At 43.1% G+C, this 14,802-nt stretch overlaps 1 protein-coding gene across 1 annotated transcript in view; it reads left to right on the top strand.

Moving 5' to 3' along the window:
* LOC124622940 (probable cytochrome P450 301a1, mitochondrial) overlaps positions 1-14,802 on the top strand; it is a 216,917-nt gene that overhangs the window by 162,802 nt on the left and 39,313 nt on the right. Inside the window, exon 7 of the mRNA XM_047148730.1 lies at positions 12,504-12,673. Within this exon, the coding sequence (XP_047004686.1) occupies positions 12,504-12,673 (170 nt within the window). The remainder of the gene's footprint in view (positions 1-12,503; positions 12,674-14,802) is intronic.

Here is a 14,802-nt window from a genome sequence, read left to right as displayed (position 1 = left end):
GAATCCCTGCCGCCTGGACACATGGAGAAGTGGGTCATCTGGAAGTCCTTGAACAGACTACGGACCGAAGTCGCAAGATCGAGGGACAATCTCCTTAAATGGAACTTCCAACTGCCAACTGCCAACACAACACTGTGCAAATGCGGTGAATTGCAGACAACCTGACATCTCTTCAAATGTAACTCATGCCCAGCCAGCTCTAGCATGAAGTACTTAACGTCTGCAGCACCCAACGCTATCAAAGTTCTCCAATTCTGGCTGAATACTGTATAGTTTTCTTTGTATGTATTGCATATGTGTTCATTTTAGTGTACCTCTGACACGAATAAAGAAAGAAAAAGTGGCCGTGAGTTCCCAGGCGGGAAGTTCGGCCGCCAAGTGCAAGTCTTATTGAGTGCGATGCCACACTGGGTGACTTTTGCATCGACAATGGGGATGAAATGATGATGAGGACAGCACAACACCCAGTCCGTGAGGGGAGAAAATCTCCCACCTCAGCCGGGAATCGAACCCGGGCCCCCGTGCATGGTATTCCAACGCGCTGACGGTTCAGCTAATGGGTCGGACAGTACGAAAGGAAAGTGTACATAATTTGTCAGACAGGCTTCCGATAGCGTTGAAAGGAAAAAGCTTTAACAGACTCTGACGGATATGGAATTTTCGTATTAATTAATCAGATTGGCACAAATGTCCCTCATCAGCCTCGAGTGCAAAGTTAAAGTAGAAGGAAACCTCACTAAGGAATTTCAAGTGAACCAAGTGTTACGACAGAGTAATGTCTTATCCACGTTACTCTTCATCAAACTGATGAGAAGGATGGAGATCAATAACGCAAGTCTCACTGTGTTTAACCGTATGAACCAAAACCTACGAAATGCTGGTGATGTTTGTATGCTGTCTAGATGATTGAAAGAGCTGGAAGAAGAATCTGGCAGACTAGAAAAGGAGGCAGACGAGCTGGAGCTTCTAGTAAACCGTACAAGAACACTGCATCTCTTCGATTTCAGGAGAAATGCTGCTGTTAAAGAGAAATACATCAAACTAAATGTAAGCAAATACGAAAGATTTTAGAAGGTCCAGTACTTGGGAGCGCTGGTAACAGATGATAATAACATACGTAAAGAAATGAAAGGAAGGATTGCCGCGGGAAACAGAGCCTATTAGGCCCTGATTACGATTATTCAGTCACATAACCTGAGCAGAAAATCGAAGGTGATCGTCTCTCTAACGGTTATAGATGTGGCGGTAATGTGTGGCTTAGAAACATGGACAATGGCTGTGGCAGAAGAGAAATTCCCGAGAAGATGGGAGAGGAAAATATTATGGCAGATTTTTGGAGTAGTCAGTGAGGTAGGATAATGGAAATTACAGAAAAATAACGAACTGGAAGAATATACGGTTATGCTGACCTAGTTTTGGAAGTCAAGAACAACAGATTAAGATGGTGTGCAATTTAGAGCGAATGTCAGAAGACACATCTACAGAGAAGAAAATCCAGATGGCAGAAGGCGCAAAGAAAGAACACGGAACGATGACAGATGATTTGGAGAATGATTTGAGAAAGCTGAAACCGAGTGAAAGATGGTCAAGATTGGGCTGCGACCATAAGAGAGGCCAAGGCCTTACATGGGCTGTAGCGCCAAGTAAGAAGTAAGTAAATAAGTAAGTACACTGGCCTTTTTGAGGATTGTATCTGCTTACAGGTTGGACCGAAACACCAATGACAACATTTTGAAGATTGTCAAGGAACATTTTCTGGTTGCTTTCATGTAAGAAACTCGCGACGTCCAGTGACTTGTTACAGAATAAAAACGTAATTATGATTGTTACCCAAGATACTCAGCTCCTGTGAAAAACTGTAAAAGCCTGTAATGTTCAGCCACCAAAATATACAACTCAAATCATCGAACTGTGTATTAACTCTCAAATACAGAATTACCGTGTTGTGGTTGCCATTGTTGCGGGAAAATCTCAAATGGTTCACATGGCTCTAAGCACTAACATCTGAGGTCATCAGTCCCCTAGACTTAGAACTTTCTAAACCTAACCAACCTAAGGACATCACAAACATCCATGCCCGAGTCAGGATTCGAACCTGCGACCGTAGCAGCAACGCGGTTCCAGACTGAAGCGCTTAGAACCGCTCGACCACAGCGGCCGGCGAGAAAATATCAGCATATCGTCGTTGTGCAGCTTTTTCATTTTCAGCCAAACGAAACATGAGGTCCGTATCGGCCGGCTCTTCATCAGTTAGCCTATCCATGCTGTCGTGTATCACTATTAATGTACAGATAACAACGCCGGCGAAAACAAACCCAATACAGATTCGAGCAGTACTGAATGTGGACAGCCAAGCAGCAATTACTATTTTCAGCAGCAAGTAACGTGAGTGAATGGAACAAGTCTGTTTCTAAACAAGATACGCAGCGCATACCGTGGACATTTGCACTGTTGTGCATATAATTTCAGTGTAACACAGATACAATGATAAGTGGGAGGGAGGGGGGGAAATATGCAAAATGATATGTAGCAAGCCACCAGTGATAACGTGTTCCTTGCACTAAAATATCCCTCAACAACCTCCGAAATTTTGTTGGTGTTATTAGATTTCATCACTTACAGTTTAAGACATAGTTCTTCATAGAAATTTATTCAAGAGGAAGAGTTGTACAAATTGAGTGGTCACTAATGCATTGTCCGGCCGTGGTGACCGAGCGGTTCTAGGTGCTGCATTCTGGAACCACGCGACCGTTACGATCGCAGGTTCGAATCCTGCCTGGGGCATGGATGTGTGTGATGTCCTTAGGTTAGTTAGGTTTAAGTAGTTCTAAGTTCTATGGGGCTAATGACCTCAGAAGTTAAGTCCCATAGTGCTCAGAGCCATTTGAACCACTAATGCATTGGCCCACATCTGGCTCTCATGTAAGCAGTTATTCAACTTAGAACCGATTTATGGAGTTGTTGGATGGCCTCCTGAGGAATATCGCACAAAATTCTGTCCAACTGGTGCGTTAGATCGTCAAAATCCCCGAGTTTTTTGCAGAGCCATGCTCTTAATTAACCCAAAATTCTCAGTTTGGGAGAGATCCGGCGTCCTTGCTGGCAAAGGTAGGACTTGGCAAGCACGAAGACAACCAGTAGAAACTCTCCCGGTTTGCGTGCGGACAATATCTTGCTGAAATGTAAGCCCAGGATGGCTTGCCATGAAGGGCCACAAAACGGACCATAGAGTATCGTCGGGGTACCACTGTGCTGTGAGGGTGCCGCGGATGACCACCAAAGGGATTCTGCTATGAACTCAAATGGCACCCAAGACCATCGCTCCTGGCTATAGTGCCGTATGGCGGGCGACAGTTTTGTTGGCATCTCACCGCTGTCTGGGCGTCTCCAGACACGCGTTCGCTGGTCATCGGGGCTCAGTATGAAGTGGGACTCATCACTAAAGACAATTCTACTCCACTCAATGAGTTTCCAGGCCGTACTTGTCCGATACCGCTACAAACGGGGTTGTTGGTGTACAGATGATCTGTCATCTGTTACATTACCAGATGCCAAGTTTGTCTTATTTGCAGATGATACAAACATTGCAATAAATAGTAAATCAAATATAAATTTAGAAAGGGCAGCTAATCAAACTTGTTTCTGACATTTGTAAGTGGTTCATAGCCAATTCACTGTCATTAAACTCTGAAAAGACCCACTATATGCAGTTCAGAACTTCCAAGAGATTTCCATCTGGTGTGTGTATAAAATATGATGTCGTGGAAATAGGAGAAGTTGAGAGTGTAAAATTCTTCGAATTACAACTTGATAGTAAATTCAGTTGGGAGCAACGTACTAACGAACTGCTAAAGCGCCTAAACAAGTCTGTGTTTGCAATGCGAATGATGTCAGACATAGGAGATATAAATATAAAAAAATGACATATTTTGCTTATTTTCACTCCATTATGTCATATGGTATCATATTTTGGGGTAACTCCCCAAACAGAGAAAAATTTTTTAGAGTACAGAAGCGTATAATAAGAGTAATGAGTAGTGTAAATACAAGAACATCATGTCGAAATCTATTTAAAGAATTGGGCATATTAACCACAGCTTCTCAGTATATATGTTCCTTAATGAAGTTTGTTGTAAACAATACATCTCTCTTTTCCAACTAACTGCTTAGTACACAGTATCAATACTAGGAATAAGAGCAATATACATAAAGATTTAAAATCACTTACTCTCCCAGATACGAGTCCAGTATTCAGCGACGCATATTTTCAATAAGTTACCAGCAACCATTAAGAGTTTAGCTTCAGACAAGGCACAATTTAAATATAATTTAAAAGAATTTTTAGTGGCAAACTCCTGCTATTCCATCCACGGCTATCTCAACAAGTGCAGAAGACCATTTTAATAAAAATTTATTATACTTTAATTTTTGACAATACTTGGTTGTAACAGCCAAGTAACTACCTACTGTGTGATTGATGGATGAATGGAAAGCAGATGTAAGTCTTAAGTATGTAAATAGTGGAACTTTAATTTTAAATCTTGTACATAATCTGACTGTTCTTAACTGAGGATCACTGAAATGAATAATTTACTTTAATTTTAGACAATACTCGGTTGTAATAGCCAAGAAACTAGCAAATGTCTGAATGATGGATTTAATGAAAGCAGGTGTAAGTATTAAACCTGTAAATATTAAAAGTTTAAATATAATTCATGTACGTAATTTTAGTGTTTATTGACTGAGGATCATTAAAATTAATGAAACTCAAGTTTTTGTAATTACATTTTTGTAATGTGTTTATCTGACATGTTCCACACCCAGGAGGATTCCCTCTTTTATGGGTCTATGGAATGAAAAATTAATCTAATCTAATCTAATCTAAAGAGGTCAATGGTAGTTGGCGCAAGGGGCGCCGTGAGCTCAGTCCCCTTTTTTTGAGCCATCTAATAATGGTCCTTGTGCTCAATGAAACTCCATTTGCACGTCGGATCGAAAATAATCAAGCATACGTGATTCTGAGTGGCTCTCTGACGACTGTTTGGTCCTCTCGTTTTGTCGTCTCACCAGGTCGACAGCGTCTTCTTGACGCTATCTTCGGCCGTGATCGTCGCCCCTATTCAAATTACTACAACCGCCTTCTTTGACCCCAAATAGGCGTATTCTTGGAAGAGGCCGGGTGATACGGGAAAATTTCAGTTAGATTACATCAAGGTCAGACAGAGATTCCGAAACCAGATATTGGATTGTAAGGCGTACCCGGCAGCAGATATAGACGCAGATCACAATGTAGTAGTGAGGAAGACTAGGCTGAAGTTCAAGAGATTAGTCAGGAAGAATCAATACGCAAAGAAGTGGGATACAGAAGTACTAAGGAATAACGAATACAGTTGAAGTTCTCTAAGGCTATAGATACAGAAATATGGAACAGCTCAGTAGGAAGTACAGTAGAGAGGACTGGACAGCTCTAAAAAGGGCAATCATAGAAGTTGGATAAAAAAACGAAGGTACAAAGAAGGTAACTGTGAAGAAACCATGAGTAACAGAAGAAGTACTTCATTTAATCGATGAAAGAAGGAAGTACAAAAATGTTCAAGGGAAATTCAGGAATACAGAAATACAAGTCGCTAAGGAATGAAATAAATAGAAAGTCCAGGGAAGCTAAGACAAAACTGCTGCATGAAAAATGTGAAGGAATCGAAAAAGAAATGGTTGTCGGAAATACAGACTCAGAGTACAGGAAAGTCAAAACAACCTTCGGTGACATTAAAAGCAAGAGTGCTAACATTAAGAGTGCAACGGGAATTCCCCTGTTAAAAGCAGAGGAGGGAGCAAATAGGTGGAAAGAGTGCATTGAAGGCCTCTATGAGGAGAAGATATGTCAGACGTGGTAGAAGAAGGAGCAGGAGTCGATTTAGAAGAGATAGGGAATACCGTATTAGAATCAGAAATTAAGAGAGCACTGGGGGACCGAAGATCAAATAATGCAGAAGGGATAGATAACATTCCATCAGAATTTCTAAAATCATTAGGGGAAGTGGCAACAAAACGACTATTCACGTTGGTGTGCAGAATGTGAGTCTGGCGACATACCATCTGATTTTCCGAAAAATATCATCCACACAATTCCGAAGAATGCAAGAGCTGACAAATGCGAGAATTACCGCACAGTCATTTTAACAGCTCATGCATCCAAGTTGCTGACAAGAGTAATATACAGAACAATGGAAAAGAAAACTGAGGATGTTCTAGATGACGATCAATATGGATTTAGAAAAGAGAGGCAATTCTGACTTTGCGGTTGATAGTGGAAGAATGACTAAAGAAAAATCAAGACATGTTCACTGGATTTGTCGGCCTGGAAAAAGCGTTCGACAGTGTAAAATGGTGCAATGTATTCGAAATTCTGAGAAAAGAAGGGGTAAGCTATAGGGAGATACGGGTCATATCCAATATGTGCAAGAGCCAAGAGGGGATAATAAGAGTGGACGACCAAGGACGAAGCATTCGGATTAAAAAGTGTGTAAGACAGGGATGTAGTCTTTCCCCCTTACATTGAAGAAGCAATGAGGGAAATAAATAGAAGTTCCAGGAATGGAATTAAAATTCAAGTTGAAAGGATATCAATGATACGATTCCCTGATTACATTGCTATCCTGAGTGTAAGTAAAGAAGAATTACATGATACGCTGCATGGAATGAACGGTCTAATGAGAACAGAATATGGACTGAGAGAAAATCAAAGAAAGACGAAAGTAATGAGAAGTAGCAGGTATGAGAACAACGAGAAACTTAAAATCAGGATTGATGGTCGCGTAGTAGATGAAATTAAGGAGTTCTGCTACATAGGCAGCAAAATAACCAATGACGGACAGAGCAAGGAGGACATCAAAAGCAGACTAGCACTGAAAAAGTGGGCATTCCCGCCAAGAGAAGTCTACTAGTATCAAAGATAGGCCTTAATTTGAGGCAAAAATTCTGAGAAAGTATATCTGGAGTACAGCATTGTATGGTAGTGAAACATGGGCTGTGGAAAAATCAGAACTGAGGTGAATCGAAGCATTTGTGATGTGTTGCTACAGGCGAATGTTGAAAATTAAGTGTACTGGTAAGGTAAGGAATGAGGAGGTTCTACGCAGAATCGTAGAGGAAAGGAATGTGTGGAAAACCCTGACAAGGAGAAGGGACAGGATGATAGGACATTTCTTGCAATACAGTCTTAAACATTTTAAATCGTTTTGATTGTAAGCGCATATGTGAAAGTTTTCCACAAGTGCAGAAAAATCAATTAAGACCATGTGAATATGATAAACTGAAGCCGCCCCTAAATCTATGTAAATTGAATTGCAGTTCCGAGACGTGTTTGACTCGAACAGAAAAATAAAATGTGAATGAAATTCATCTATAGCTAAATGTCTTCTCTGCAATTCACAATTAAGTGCCTGACAGAGAGTTCTACGACTTTCTGTCAATTACTGCGAATTGTGACCTTTGTAACAGAAAATGACGGATCAAGTTGCACAACTGAGACAATACTCCATAGGCACTCAGTTTGGTAAGAAGCAGCTTGTAAGGAGTGGTGTCAAAATCCTTCTTGAAATCTAGTTAAATAGAATCAATACGTGATCCTCTGTGGATAAAACTCATTACTTAGTGTAAATGAAGAGTTAGTTGTGATTCACAAGAACTTTTCTGAGTCCGTGCTGACGATTTGTGAATAGGTAGTTTGTTTTCGAGATAATTCATAATATAGCACCCAGTATAAGTTTCATGACCTTGCTGTAAATTGACGTTAGTGATATGGGTCTAATTCAACGGATTATTCCTATTTCCTTTCTTGAGTATTTGCGTGACCTGTGCAACTTGACAGTCTTTAGATTTGTGTATTACTCGGAAAATACCCGTTATGTAGAAGCTGCAGTTACGGACAGACCATGACGAAATATGTGTCAATAAATTTATTGAATTGTAAATACCAGAGAATCTGTAGGCAAGCAGTGTTATGGTGGGTGCCGTGCGGTGTTGACCGCCTATTCAAGAGAAGTGTGGTTAACATCCACATCCGACCATCCAACTTAGATGTCTTATCTTTCCCCTGAGTAAAGACACTACAGGTAGGCCGAAATGTTGTTTTATTTTAGAATTTTAAGTATTTTAATAACATACAGCAGTGTATCCAAAAGAATTTTAATGAGGTTGGATTTTCCAACTTCTCCTTAACTCACATCCATCAGTAACGGTGATTTCACAGAGGTTTAAAGTCCAATCATTCTCTCGCTCTCCTCCTCCGCCCACTCGTATTTTTCTATTACGTATTAAAATTGGCATCGCTTTTTAGTCAGTTGACGTCAGTAAACAGTGCACATTCAACTAGAACAACGTTTTGTTCACTATGGTGCCGAGAGGAACTTCAACTTTTGGTGTGTTGCCATTAGGGCGATAAATATCTGAAGAAACAAGTAATAAATCAAATAAAAGGCGATCGGTGGCGTTTTGACAGTACACAAATTCCTGACGACCGCTGCCTCCCTTGCACGCTATGCCTGAGCTTGCTTATTCGATGCAGGTTACGTACTACTTTCAGCTCGTGCTTGATAGAGAGATTAGGATGTAAAGATGACTCAGATGGTGAGGTCATTAGATACTGACGGCAAGATCAGAAAGCATAAGGATGGGGATGGGAATTAAAAGAACCATCGCTGCATGCACCTTAGGTGAATGAAACTAAGGAAAACCTAAATACTGATGCCTGGGTGGTGATTCGAACCACCCTCCTCCAGACGTTGGTACCAGTGTCTTTAACTGTTGCGCCAGTTTTCCCTGAGAGATCATGCTCGGCTCTGTCTTTTAATTGATAAGCGGGTGCGTACACTAAGCTTTCGTTCATCAGCTATAATGTAAAAGCGTCTGCAACAACTCGGATCTGCTGCAAGGTTCACGAGAGCACCACGTAACGTGTGAAAGGCTGTTGTTGGACTACACTGCTGGAAGAAGATACAGCACGCTCAAGAAAAAGCTCATTTTATTGACAGGTGAGGGGACAGGTAGTTCATGATTGCAGAAGTACACGATAAAAAAATCAGACCAAATGAAGTGCACGTATCACGTCACAGTAAAGGGTGCCGAAACAGTCGAATCAATACACAGAGCACCTCCCTCTGGCGGCAACGCAGGCGTGTATTGTCGCATACAGACGATCATAAAGGTGCCGATTGACGTCCTGAAATACACACATCAAAAAAATTCTGCATCACCTCTGTTACCAGAACTCCTGAAGATAGACGTTGACTGTGGATATTGCATCACAGAAACAGTCCCTTTGACTGCTCAACCGGCCGTGGTGGCCGTGCGGTTCTAGGCACTTCAGTCCGGAACCGCATGACTGCTACGGTCGCAGGTTCGAATCCTGCCTCGGGCATGGATGTGTGTGATGTCCTTAGATTAGTTAGGTTTAAGTAGTTCTAAGTTCTAGGGGACTGATGACCTCAGATGCTGAGTCCCATAGTGCTCAGAACCATTTGAACCAATTTTACTGCTCAGAGATGTCACTAAATCCGCCCAAAGATGTAAACAACCATGCATGAGCAGCACCTATTAGACGGAGGGGCTCCGACAGCCGATCAGTTCCTGTCATTCCACCAGGAATGAGGTACACGGCTCGTGTTGTCTGTAATTCAACCATGCCTAGACGGTCAATAGCCGGCCGGGGTGGCCAAGCGGTTCTGGGCGCTACAGTCTGCAACCGCGCGATCGCTGCAGTCGCAGGTTCGCATCCTGACATGGGCATGGATGTGTGTGATGTCCTTGGTTTGGTTGGGTTTAAGTAGTTCTAAGTTATAGGGGACTGATGACCTCAGCAGTTAAGTCCCATAGTGCTCAGAGCCATTTGAACGGTCAATACCGCCGTTAGACCGCGTCCGCATGGTTACTTTGTTCCAGGAAGGGCTCTCAACAAGGGAAGTGTCCAGGCGTCTCGGCGTGTTCGGACATGGAGGAGATATAGAGACAGGAACTGTCGATGAGATGCCTTGCTCAGGCCGCCCATGGGCCACTACTGCAGTGGATACCGCTACCTCCAGATTATGGCTCGGAGGAACTCTGACAGCAACGCCACCCTGTTGAATAATGCTTTCCGTGCAGCCACAGCACATAGTGTTACGACTCAAACTGTGCGCAATAGACTGCATGATGCGCAACTTCACTTCCGACGTCCATGGCGAGGTCCATCTTCGCCGCCATGACACCATGCAGCACAGTACAGATGGGCCCAACAACGTGCCGAATGGACCACTCAGGATTGGCATCATGTTCTCTTCACCGATGAGTGTCGCATATGCCTTCAGCCAAACAAACGTCGGGGAGGTGTTTGGAGGCAATCCGGTCAGGCTGAACGCCTTAGACACACTGTCCAGCGAGTGCAGCAAGGTGGAGGTTCCCTGTTGTTTTGGGGTGGCATTGTGTGGGGTCGACGTACGCCGCCGGTGGTCATGGAAGACGCCGTAACGGCTGTATGATACGTGTATGCCATCCTCCTACCGATAGTGCAAGCATATCGGCAGCGTATTGGCGAGACATTCGTCTTCTGGACAACAATTCGAGCCCCCATCGTGCACATCTCGTGAATGACTTTCTTCGGGATAACGACATTACTCGACTAGAGTGGCCAACGTATTCGCCAGACATGAACTCTATCGAACGTGCCTTGGCTAGATTGAAAAGGGTTGTTTATGGACGACGTGACCCACAAACCACTCAGGTTTCTAAGGCGAATCGCCGTTGAGGTGTGGGAAAATCTGGACCAACAGTGTCTTGATGAACTTGTGGATAGTATCCAATCAATACAAGACTACATGCTACTGGTTATTAGAGACACCGGCGTGTACAGCAATATATTCACCACCCCTAAAAGTCTCGCTGTATGGTGGTACAATACGCAATGTGTGGTTTTCATGAGCAATAAAAAGGGCAGATATGATGTTTCTGTTGATATTTACTCCCATTTTCTGTGCAGGTTCCGGAACTCTCAGAATTGGGGTGATGCAAAACTTTTTTTGATGTGTGTATAATGTGCAAAGAATCTCGCATCTTTTGTTGCAGGCCCTGAAGAACAAGTAAGTGCCTGATTCATCATGTCCCGAATGTGTTCAATTGCTGATACATCAAGGCAGCTGTTATACACTCCGATGAGCACGTTTCGTTGCAGTAGCTGTTTGTGGACGAGCGGTGTCCTGCTGACAAAGCACATCACCTTCCTGTTGAACAAATTGTAGTAGCAGGGGGAGAACAGCCTGTTCATTTTAGAGGGCACTGGTTACTTTACCCTGCAGAAACGCTAAATGTGACCGCGAGTTATAACTGGGCACAGACGGCTGCCACCATTGGCCCCTGATGACGTAGTAGTAGCAGTATTTGCCTGGATTTCGTCCCTGGATGACGTTTGGTCTACGACTGCTGGTCGCGCCGTGCGTCGATCTTGACGTCTTTCTGTCCTATGCAGATATCCAGAACCTGGTCTACAGGAGTGGAAATGTTCGACAGACCACTGTTGAAAGCAGCGACACACCACCGATAGATTGTGCCCAAGATGTGCAGCAATCGGTCGATATTACCATTCAATTTCCAGTAGGCCCATAATGCGACCCCTTTCAAACGGCTGAAGCTGCTCATCAGGTGTACGTAATCGTCGGCGGGGCATGATTGTACCCTAGAATAAATGTTGCACACAGAGTTCACCACTAAACTCAGCGCAGGTTCTGCCTGCAGAGTCAAAACAGAGGTTGCCTCCTGTGCGCCATTTTCCGGTAATGTACAGTACTATCAATGTGTCGAAATAGTGCGTGACTTTGATTGGTGTCAGTTGAGTGTTTTGGTTCCTGCGGTTTCTGGCGTACAAACTGAACTATGATATTGAATTTCAGGCTCCATAGTCAAATCTAAATTTCATTCGCTCTCCTGCGAAGACTTTAGTCCTTTATTGGAAGATAGTGCTCCCTCTCTGGTCATGTGTTTTAGGAACCAGATAATTCACCCAATTAAGAATATATTAAATTATCTTTTAACCAAGCACATTATACCTCATTTGTCACGGACGACAAATATTGGTTAGATGAATAAAAGAGGTGGAAGACGACGTTCCGCATATATCCTTTTCGATGCAGCCACTGAATGTTATTATAATGGAACTATGTTCGTGTTGTACCTTCTGAACTTTAAGTTTTGATTCGTAGAGTGATACGCGATTTGCAATGACTATCCAAACCTCCTATATATAAATTCCTCGGGGAGTACTGATATATGGTGTTTCTGTGGTGGTCTTCAACGGTGTTTGTGAAATTTGCGTTCCAAACCCTTAATCCCTCATTTTTCCGTAACTTCTCTTTTCCCAGTGCCTCGAATGCGACTCTTCCTACGCTTTCTGTAACACTCGTCTATTCATTCTCTACATACTGAATAGTTGGAGTGCCCAGCAAACCTTTGTGCAGCAAGTACTCTGCTGATTTCAGACATCGACGGCGGTGGCGTCGATCCTGTACCAGCTGTCGCAACACCCAGAGGAGCAGGAGCGGCTGCACCGCGAGGTGGAAGCAGTGCTGCCAACTGCCGGACAGCCCGTCAGCGCCCAGCAGCTGGACCAGCTGCTCTACCTCAAGGCCTGCATCAAGGAGACCCTCAGGTAATGTACGTCAGATGCCGTCCTCACGCCACATAAAAAGCTGCTCGAAAAAGAATACCGTGTAATCAAGAGACGTGTAGGAATTTCTGAAGCCATTGGGTGAAGTTCCAACAAAGTGACTATTCATGTTGGTGTGTAGAATGTATGAGACTGGCGATATACCATCTGCTTTTCCACACAGTTGTGAAGATTGCAAGAACCGACGAGTGTGACAATTGCCGCACAAGCAGATTAACAGCTCACGCATCCATGCTGCTGACAAAAATAATGTACAGAAGAATGGAAAAGAAACTTGAGGATCAGTTTGGCTTTAGGACAGGTAAAGGCATCAGAGAGGCAACTGTAACGTTGCTGTTGATAATGGAAGCAAAACTGAAGAAAATCAAGACACGTTCATAGGATTGGTCGACATGGAGAAAGCGTTCGACAGTGTCAAACGGTGATGTTCGAAATGGTGAGATAAATAGGAGTAATCTGTAGGGAAAGACGGGTAATATATGTACAACAGCCAAGATGGAACAGTAAGACTGGAGGACCAAGAATGAAGGGCTCAGATTGAAAACGGTTTAAGACAGAGATGCAGTCGTTCGCCGGTGCTCTAATCTATACATCGAAGAAGCAATGACGAAAATAAAAGGAGGGTTCAAGAGTGAAATTAAGATTCAAGGTGAAAGGATATCAATGATAAGATTCGCTGATGACTTTGCTATCCTGAGTGAAAGTGAAGAAGAATTGTTCAAAAAATGTTCAAATGTGTGTGAAATCTTATGGGACTTAACTGCTGAGGTCATCAGTCCCTAAGCTTGCACACTACTTAACCTAAATTATCCTAAGAATAAACACACACACCCATGCCCGAGGGAGGACTCGAACCTCCGCCGGGATCAGCCGCACAGCCCATGACTGCAGCGCCCCAGACCGCTCGGCTAATCCCGCGCGGCGAAGAAGAATTACAGAATGTGATTTGAGACTAAATCGAAGAAAGACAAAAGTAATGAGAAGTAGCAGATGAGAACTGTGGGAAACTTAACATTATATTTGGTTCAAATGGCTCTGAGCACTAAGGGACTTAACATCTGTGAGGTCATCAGTCCCATTAGAACTTAGAACTACTTAAACCTAACTAACCTAAGGACATCACACACATCCATGCCCGAGGCAGGATTCGAATCTGCGACCATAGAACATTATATTTGGTGATCACAACGTAGATGATAAGGAATCCTGCTATCTAGGCACAAAAATAGCCAATAATGGACGGAGCAAGGAGGATATAAAAAGCAGACTAGCACAGGCAAAAAGGAATTAATGGCCAAGAGAACTCTACTAGTATGTAGACCTTAATTTCAGGAAGAAACTTGCGAGAGTGTGACAACGTACGTTTTGAGCACAGCATTGTATGGTAGTGTGTACTGCGCCAAAACCGGAACGGAAGAGAATCGAAGCAACTCAGACGTGGTGCTATAGAAGAATTTTGAAAATTAGGTGGACTGACAAGGAATGACGAGACTCTCCGCAGAATCAGGGAGGAAAGAAATACATGGAAAACATTGTCAAAAAGAACGGAAGGGATGATAGGACATGTGCTAAGACATCAGACACTAAATTCCTTAGTACTAGAGCGAGCTGTAGAGTGTAAAAGGTGCAGACAGAGGTTGGAATACATCCAGCAAACAACTGAGGACGTAGGTTGCATGTGCTACTTTGAGATGACAAGGTGGGCACAGAAAGAAATTCGTAGAGGGTCGCATTAAACCACTTAGAAGACTTTTTTTTTGTCATCAGTCTACTGACTGGTTTGATGCGGCCCGCCACGAATTCCTTTCCTGTGCTAACCTCTTCATCTCAGAGTAGCACTTGCAACCTACGTCCTCAATTATTTGCTTGACGTATTCCAATCTCTGTCTTCCTCTACAGTTTTTGCCCTCTACAGCTCCCTCTAGTACGATGGAAGTCATTCCCTCATTTCTTAGCAGATGTCCTATCATCCTGTCCCTTCTCCTTATCAGTGTTTTCCACATATTCCTTTCCTCTCCGATTCTGCGTAGAACCTCCTCATTACTTACCTTATCAGTCCACCTAATTTCCAACATTCGTCTATAGCACCACATCTCAAATGCTTCGATTCT

The sequence above is a fragment of the Schistocerca americana genome, chromosome 7 (genome assembly GCF_021461395.2).
Source record: "Schistocerca americana isolate TAMUIC-IGC-003095 chromosome 7, iqSchAmer2.1, whole genome shotgun sequence".
Lineage (NCBI taxonomy): Eukaryota > Metazoa > Arthropoda > Insecta > Orthoptera > Acrididae > Schistocerca > Schistocerca americana.
The sequence above is the reverse complement of the archived record's forward strand: the minus strand, read 5'-3'. Positions and strand labels throughout refer to the sequence as shown.